Raw genomic sequence first — 8,853 nt, 5'->3', positions numbered from 1 at the left:
GAAGGGAATTCAGAACCCAAGGTAATTGATCGAGAATATGCTGTGGTAGTTTTTCACAAAGACCTCACGGTGGTGACTTTGAAAAGCTTGGGAATAGTTTCAGGTAACTGGGATTTTGCATGGTAGAGGTTGGACTTTTATTGGCTCGACTATGTGATCGGGTTATTGGTGGTATAGATCTGGAGACCACAATATTGAAATCTTTCATAGTAAAGGGTCGTCTCATCCACTATCATTCACTCAGTGAAAGAATTCCATTGATGAACTCTGTAAATACAAAGAGAATTTAAAAAAAAGGGGCTTTCTGCTAAGGATGTTGGATTTCAATTGCGATGTGCACATTCAAGAAACTGTTTGCCAGTGAGTTCAGACCAAAATATCGAAGGGAAAGGTCACCACGCTGTGCTTGAAAAGAATGCTTCATTTCATAAGCAGACTGACATATTGCCCGTGCCCTTCTTTGCCTGAAGTGGCCTTTGTATGGCCGGAAAAATGCATGGCTGCTGACTTTGAGTCATCTGAAACTCCAGTCTTTCACCCTTCCAGGGTTAGTGAGCTTGATGATGTATCATTTGAAAGAGCCTTGGATATGCTACGTTATCATGATGCCCACATGGCGGTGCTGTTTCATGCTTCATGGTGTCCATTTTCACAGTTATGTCGATCTTTATATGATGACCTATCTTCAATGTTTCCAAAGATTTACCATGTAGCTGTAGAGGAGTATGTTCTAATGCCCAGTGTTCTTCCGAGGAATGGAGTTCATATTTTTCCATCTCTTTTTCTACAGAACTAGACATCAAGGGTGAGCTATCAAAGATTAAAAGACCTTGATTCACTTGTACATTTCTATAAGGAGATTACAGGTCTTATTACAGGTCAAACGGTGTCGGTTAAGGCGTATTTGGCATGTAAATTTGGCACTCCTGAGTGAAAATACACCACTTATTTTGAAGCATGCAATGCACATGCTCAACTTGAATAGAATTTGGTGTCGTTTAAAGTTTTCAAAGACAAGAAACTTTCAAGAAGGTGCTAAGAATGCAAGAGTATGGGCATCTCTGGCCTCTGTTTCTCTTGGTTAAGGCCCAGTACATAGACCAGAGTCCAGCTGTTCTGAAAATAGGGAAATGTGGTCTAGGACATGATGAGACAGGGATTTTTTCATTTGTAGATTCTCACAGTGGCAAAGAACTTGAATCATATAGGCTTTCCTATCCCATATCTCAAGCGAATCCTCTACCAATGACAGATTCAACTGAGCAACGGCTACATCTTTTTGTTGATAACAATGCAAGGGCACACTTGTTTCCTAGAACCAATGAAGCACTGACTATGTTTCTTAAACAGATGTCAAATATTTACTTATATTTTGTTGATATAAAAAAAAGGATCAATCCAAGGTTATGGTATCAACAATCAGGACATGTCAGATATAGTGTTTAAGAATTATTGCTTCAAATCTAGAGAACTGTGGTCTGTATTGTTTCCTTCTGAATTGGAAAAAATTGTTGCCACTGTCACAAAAATATAAATGAGGTGTGGAATGTCTATAGTGTGCTCAACTATTTACAGGCTCTTGTTGAGAAGTCTGAGATCATCCAGATCCTAGAGGAAGAGAAAGAAGGTAATTTAACATTTACTGCACCTGATGGATATGACTACAATGGAGGAAGCAATGTTCTGAAGGTTCTGGGATACTTTAGTATTATTGGTCTACTTCGTGTACATTGCCTTCTTGGAGATTATTACAGTGGACTCAAGTGCTTGGCAGCTATAGATGTTAACCAGACAGGTGTCTACAATTCAGTGATTGGAAGCCATATCACAACTATTTATTATTATAGATTCGCCAACCCTATGTTGAGAAGGTATGTTAAGGCAATACGGGCCTTCAATCAAGTTCTGTTGTATATAACAAAGACCAAACAGTTCTATAAAAAGTCTCCATAGTTTGATCAAATTCTGAAGAAAAATGAACAGATATATGCTCTATTTGCTATATGCCTCTTATCTGTCCACAAATGAAGCTTGTTGAGGAAAATGTGAACAATCAGCTGAAAGGGAAGTATGGGGAGAAGATGGCAAGAATGCAGAGAAGTGATGAGGCTGTGTATGATGAATTTTTTTTCATATGTCTATCCTAAATTTATTACTCCTTCAGTACCAAACTATGATGAAGCTCTTGTAAAAAAATAACCAGAATGCATATAGGCATCAGTTGAAGTTGTTCTTATCAGAAGTTATGACATACAAGCATAAGACTCATGCAATTGATCATGATGGAGGAATTATATCAAATGCAGATGTTGGCTTTTATATTGATGAGGATATCGTTCATATTGTTGAATCAAAGCCTTCAAAGCTATATGCTGATAACTTTATGCATCACATTATCAAGTGTGAAGAGATTAATAGTGATTTGGACAGAGTAAGCTTGAATAAGATGGTTGTTGTTTTTGCATTATGGAAATGTCAGCTGTAATGAGGTCAAACATCCAAATTTTGTAATTAGAGAAGAGCAGGCTTAAGCCATGAACAGTGGCGATCATTTAGCTAGTTTTTTGAAATTACATAGCAGTTTCATAGCGCGCTACGAAACTGTTGTAGCTGCATGTTTCAATTCCGTTGATCAATTATGATTGATAAAGCGGCAAATTTTTTTGAAAGATTTTGTCATCACACAGATACATGAAAACGGTGGACAGCACATCAAGGACGTGGCACTCCATCTTTGGTAATTAAAGGATAAATAACATGTCTAATTACTTCCGAATATCTTTGAGGAAAACAAAGGCATAAAAATAGGGACAGTTTCCTGTTTCTCAGCAGAGGTAAAAGGATACGACATTAAAGGCCAGCAAGCAGCTACAAACATCCATCACAGCCACCGCCAGAAGGGAAGCAGATGTCAAAGAACGAAGTTCATTGTAATTAAAGCCATCAAGCATGTAATATGGAGTTAGAGTCATAGTAATTTAGAACTCTTAGAAGACTCCAGTCAGCACTTTATTGTATTTATTAGTTAGTTAAATAGTTGATAGGTGTCATTAGAGGTAGTTATCGAGCTCCCCTCATGCTGGAGAAGGAAGCTCGAATCAGTTAGAATAAGCACTCTATATATAGCTGAAACAGCAAGGTAATAAGGGTTGGAAAATTTTTATACAGAGGACTGTTTTGGCTTATGTAAAGACAGAGTTCAGTAATATAAGTTGACTGTTTTTCTTCTCAGGATTCATGAGGGATTTCCATGTTTAGAATGTGTGATTTTATTCTTTCCTTATTGTCTTTTACAGTTGCATATATGTATAATCACTCAGAATTCACTGATTGTGCTCTGACTTCCTGTATGCATGTATGAACTGTGGTTTTATATGAGTTGTGTTCTGAACATCTAAATGCCAAATGCCCTGACTTCTATGTAAAGGCAGTATCATTATTTACTGAAGTATGGTTGACTCCATAGGCCCAATGGAAATTAGTTTAATATTTGTCCAGCCTTCATATTTGTCAATGTTATTTCACAAGAGTTAGCCATCTTATTATTAGTCAAAATCAATAACCCTTTGAGAGAGCCCTCTCAGGCTAGGGAGGCTAAGCCTTAGTCTAAAGATTGGTTTGAAATAGTTACTTGAAGTCTTCCTGGTTTGCAGCCTTCCAGGGCTTGATTTTGAGATAACATTTTGGTGCGTCTGCCGGGAGCCTGAAGATTATTCATTCCTGAAATCAATGGCTGAACTTCTGAAGGTAGCAGGAGCTCAGAAATCTTTTTGAGGCTGCAAAACTACCTTGCTGACTCCACACATCAAATAAGAAATTGGAAGGTGACTCCACTGCTAGAAGATCAGTAGCTTGATGAAGTTTCAAGATGAATTCCACTGCAAGAATGAATGCCAGGTATGCTCTATGAATTGGTCTCATATCCCTGGTTTTCCAAATCCTATGCCAGAGGTTGATTGGTTAGAGGATCTTCCAATATTCAAAGATGAAAAGAAAGACAATGCTGCTCTTCATTTGGTTAGGTTTCATATGCATGTACGCAGTCTTAAGGTTCATTTTCCTGAGGATTGCCTCATGAGGATGTTTATGACCACTTTAGTAGGAAAATCATGGTCTTGGTATAAAAGTTTGGAAAATGGTTCATTATACTCTCTTGCTAATTTCCATGATATGTTCTGTGACATGTATAAAGAAGGTTATCCTTCCTTATTGCTGCTTAAAGATTGTTGTAGACATTCTTTAAGTCTTATTCAGTATTTGGAGGATTGTTATGATGATGATGAATTTATGGATGAAGAAATTTTAGAGGCTCTCCATAACAATGCATTCCAGCACCAAGAAGAAAGTATAACATCCCATGAAACACAGCATGAAGAGCAGCAGGGGTTGACTTGTGAAAACCATGTTTTATCTTTTGATATGAATGAAGAGATGCAACAGTCTTCTCAGTCTTCGAATCATCATGAGTATGAAATTGATTGCAAACACCAAGAAGAAGTACTGGAAGATAGCTTTTATAACCCTCAGGCAGAAGAAAAGGTTGTTCATTTTTGTAATTCCTTGCAGCAGCTTGCATCAAAGAATGATCACAATAGTGAGGAAAATTACATTGTCTATGGGAATCATGCAGAAAGGCAGTTGGATAGCACATCAAAGGAATTTTGTATGGCTGAGGATCAGTTGTCTAAAGAGATAGAATGTTATGATGATTATCAAAATAACCATGTTTTCTTTAACCCTATAAGTGAATACATGGCAAGGTTTTGCACATCAGTATTTCAATTTCATTTGCATTATGAAGATCATATACATTATAGGTTGATTTGGTCATCTCACTACCATGGTTATTTTGAGGTTGAATGCAGTCAAGATCCTCCAATATCAGAGAAGACAATTGATTGGCTTTATTGGAAATATCATGTTGCTTGAGCTACAAGTGGAGCTTGCAGCTGATAGGGTAGGTAGGTAGGAAAGTGCAAATAAGCTCAAGGTGACTGAGCATTTTTTTTCAGTACTGGTAGATTTCATTTTCCTACAGTGATCATCAAGCTCAAGCCTGAGGTGAAGCCCCCAGAAGCTTGAAAAGGATGCTTGTCAAGCAAATTTCCGTTTGTAATAAAAAAGATAAAGCACTGGACCTACGAGTTCTTAGTGTACTACAGGAGCACACTATCCCAAGTGGAGCCACTGTTATCACTCAAGAAAAAATTTTAAATTTTTCACATCAGTTCGATTGTTTGTCAAAGGGTTGGTGTCAATTTCGGGTCTAGTCTTTTCATCTGGTTTTAAAGTCTAAATAGTTTGAATAGGAGTCTTGTTAAGAGTATTGCTGGTATGTATAAAAGGGGTCAATTCTCTGTTGTAGTCCATCACTGGTCTCACACCGCACCTAAGTTCCATATGCAAATCCTATTTCAAAGTTCATAGCGCAGAAACCTCGGTTTAGGTGATTTCGTAGCGGAAAACACCAATTTTGCACTAACTGCGCTACGAAATGGGGAATTCATGCTGATCCATAGCACATCTCACCCCAGCTGTCATATTTTCTGCAAGAATTTTACGGGGATAACATGTGCAAGGTCTTACATGTCGGTCTTGACACGTGTTCTGTAGCCTTCAAATTTGATTCTTGCCTGTACTATTCAAATCGAGATTTCCATCCAAAACCAAATTTGAAAATTCTCTATTAAGACCGAAACTTCTGATTCTGGTTTCGATTTGTGATCAATCTGGCAGTATGACTTCTGGGAAGAATGGACTCTTGTCACTTTCCTTTGTTTCTAATTTGCAAAATGTCTTGAAGAATAGAAAGATCGGAAAGGCACAATGCTCAGAGCAGATACAGAGGCCGTACTACCTCCACATTACAGAGATTGCAGTAGCTCGAAAATTGAGGGGTTGCTTTCAGAAATATTTGTTCTAAATTGGACCGTGAAAATGAATCACCGAAAGGTGATATAGATCATAAGAAAAGGGCAGCCTCGCCACCAAAAGGGAATTCAGAACCCAAGGTAATTGATCGAGAATATGCTGTGGTAGTTTTTCACAAAGACCTCACGGTGGTGACTTTGAAAAGCTTGGGAATAGTTTTAGGTAACTGGGATTTTGCATGGTAGAGGTTGGACTTTTATTGGCTCGACTATGTGATCGGGTTATTGGCGGTGTAGATCTGGAGACCACAATATTGGAATCTTCCACAGTAAAGGGTCGTCTCATCCACTATCATTCACTCAGTGAAAGAATTTCGTTGATGAACTCTGTAAATACAAAGAGAATTTAAAAAAAAGGGGCTTTCTGCTAAGGATGTTGGATTTCAATTGGGATGTGCACATTCAAGAAACTGTTTGCCAGTGAGTTCAGACCAAAATATCGAAGGGAAAGGTCACCACGCTGTGATTGAAAAGAATGCTTCATTTCATAAGCAGACTGACATATTGCCCGTGCCCTTCTTTGCCTGAAGTGGCCTTTGTATGGCTGGAAAAATGCATGGCTGCTGACTTTGAGTCATCTGAAACTCCAGTCTTTCACCCTTCCAGGGTTAGTGAGCTTGATGATGTATCATTTGAAAGAGCCTTGGATATGCTACGTTATCATGATGCCCACATGGCGGTGCTATTTCATGCTTCATGGTGTCCATTTTCACAGTTATGTCGATCTTTATATGATGACCTATCTTCAATGTTTCCAAAGATTTACCATGTAGCTGTAGAGGAGTCTGTTCTAATGCCCAGTGTTCTTTCGAGGAATGGAGTTCATAGTTTTCCATCTCTCTTTCTACAGAACCAGACATCAAGGGTGCGCTATCGAAGATTAAAAGACCTTGATTCACTTGTACATTTCTATAAGGAGATTACAGGTCTTATTACAGGTCAAACGGTGTCGGTTAAGGCGTATTTGGCATGTAAATTTGGCACTCCTGAGTGAAAATACACCACTTATTTTGAAGCATGCAATGCACATGCTCAACTTGAATAGAATTTGGTGTCGTTTAAAGTTTTCAAAGACAAGAAACTTTCAAGAAGGTGCTAAGAATGCAAGAGTATGGGCATCTTTGGCCTCTGTTTCTCTTGGTTAAGGCCCAGTACATAGACCAGAGTCCAGCTGTTCTGAAAATAGGGAAATGTGGTCTAGGACATGATGAGACAGGGATTTTTTCATTTGTAGATTCTCACAGTGGAAAAGAACTTGAATCATATAGGCTTTCCTATCCCATATCTCAAGCGAATCCTCTGCCAATGACAGATTTAACTGAGCAACAGCTACATCTTTTTGTTGATAACAATGCAAGGGCACACTTGTTTCCTAGAACCAATGAAGCACTGACTATGTTTCTTAAACAGATGTCAAATATTTACTTATATTTTGTTGATATAGAAAAAAGGATCAATCCAAGGTTATGGTATCAACAATCAGGACATGTCAGATATAGTGTTTAAGAATTATTGCTTCAAATCTAGAGAACTGTGGTCTGTATTGTTTCCTTCTGAATTGGAAAAAATTGTTGCCACTGTCACAAAAATATAAATGAGGTGTGGAATTTCTATAGTGTGCTCAACTATTTACAGGCTCTTGTTGAGAAGTCTGAGATCATCTAGATCCTAGAGGAAGAGAAAGAAGGTAATTTAACATTTACTGCAACTGATGGATATGACTACAATGGAGGAAGCAATGTTCTGAAGGTTCTGGGATACTTTAGTATTATTGGTCTACTTCGTGTACATTGCCTTCTTGGAGATTATTACAGTGGACTCAAGTGCTTGGCAGCTATAGATGTTAACCAGACAGGTGTCTACAATTCAGTGATTGGAAGCCATATCACAACTATTTATTATTATAGATTCGCCAACCCTATGTTGAGAAGGTATGTTAAGGCAATACGGGCCTTCAATCAAGTTCTGTTGTATATAACAAAGACCAAACAGTTCCATCAAAAGTCTCCACAGTTTGACCAAATTCTGAAGAAAAATGAACAGATATATGCTCTATTGGCTATATGCCTCTCTATCTGTCCACAAATGAAGCTTGTTGAGGAAAATGTGAACAATCAGCTGAAAGGGAAGTATGGGGAGAAGATGGCAAGAATGCAGAGAAGTGATGAGGCTGTGTATGATGAATTTTTTTTCATATGCCTGTCCTAAATTTATTACTCCTTCAGTACCAAACTATGATGAAGCTCTTGTAAAAAAATAACCAGAATGCATATTGGCATCAGTTGAAGCTGTTCTTATCAGAAGTTATGACATACAAGCATAAGACTCATGCAATTGATCATGATGGAGGAATTATATCAAATGCAGATGTTGACTTTTATATTGATGAGGATATCGTTCATATTGTTGAATCAAAGCCTTCAAAGCTATACGCTGATAACTTTATGCATCACATTATCAAGTGTGAAGAGATTATTAGTGATTTGGACAGAGTAAGCTTGAATAAGATGGTTGCTGTTTTTGCATTATGGAAATGCCAGCTGTAATGAGGTCAAACATCCAAATTTTGTAGTTAGAGAAGAGCAGGCTTAAGCCATGAACAGTGGCGATCATTTAGCTAGTTTTTTGAAATTACACAGCAGTTTCGTAGCGCGCTACGAAACTGCTGTAGCTGCATGTTTCAATTCCGTTGATCAATTATGATTGATAAAGCAGCAAATCTTTTTGAAAGATTTTGTCATCACACAGATACATGAAAACGGTGGACAGCACATCAAGGATGTGGCACTCCATCTTGGGTAATTAAAGGATACAGTACATGGCTAATTACTTCTGAATATCTTTGAGGAAAACAAAGGCATAAAAATAGGGACAGTTTCCTATTTCTCAGCAGAGGTAAAAGGATACGACATTAAATGCCAGC

The 8,853-nt window shown here is 38.0% G+C and overlaps 1 protein-coding gene and 3 pseudogenes across 1 annotated transcript; all 4 read left to right on the top strand.

Moving 5' to 3' along the window:
- Window positions 1–480: 480 nt before the first annotated feature.
- On the top strand, window positions 481–1,148 carry LOC149152363 (5'-adenylylsulfate reductase-like 5; annotated as a pseudogene).
- Window positions 1,149–1,245: 97 nt separating this feature from the next.
- Window positions 1,246–2,485, top strand: LOC149152362 (uncharacterized). The gene is made up of 4 exons (XM_089443456.1): window positions 1,246–1,428; window positions 1,576–1,809; window positions 2,031–2,113; window positions 2,215–2,485. Exons 1-4 carry the CDS (start codon window positions 1,246–1,248, stop codon window positions 2,483–2,485), a joined length of 771 nt encoding a protein of 256 aa, XP_089299582.1.
- A 4,001-nt stretch (window positions 2,486–6,486) lies between these two features.
- On the top strand, window positions 6,487–7,138 carry LOC149152361 (5'-adenylylsulfate reductase-like 5 pseudogene; annotated as a pseudogene).
- Window positions 7,139–7,235: 97 nt separating this feature from the next.
- On the top strand, window positions 7,236–8,476 carry LOC149152360 (uncharacterized; annotated as a pseudogene).
- Window positions 8,477–8,853: the final 377 nt, after the last annotated feature.

This window comes from Pinus tabuliformis, chromosome 9 (genome assembly GCF_031772625.1).
Source record: "Pinus tabuliformis cultivar Carrire ecotype Pingquan chromosome 9, CPIR1, whole genome shotgun sequence".
NCBI lineage: Eukaryota > Viridiplantae > Streptophyta > Pinopsida > Pinales > Pinaceae > Pinus > Pinus tabuliformis.
This window is presented reverse-complemented; position numbering and strand designations above follow the sequence as displayed.

What these genes read in the sequence shown, in the direction of transcription:
- LOC149152362 (XM_089443456.1), top strand. Translation starts at nt 1,246, where the DNA reads ATGACAGATTCAACTGAGCAACGGCTACATCTTTTTGTTGATAACAAT. An exon ending in GGTATCAACAATCAGGACAT is followed by an intron (nt 1,429 to 1,575) that starts GTCAGATATAGT and finishes AACTATTTACAG; the next exon opens with GCTCTTGTTGAGAAGTCTGA. An exon ending in AGACAGGTGTCTACAATTCA is followed by an intron (nt 1,810 to 2,030) that starts GTGATTGGAAGC and finishes CCACAAATGAAG; the next exon opens with CTTGTTGAGGAAAATGTGAA.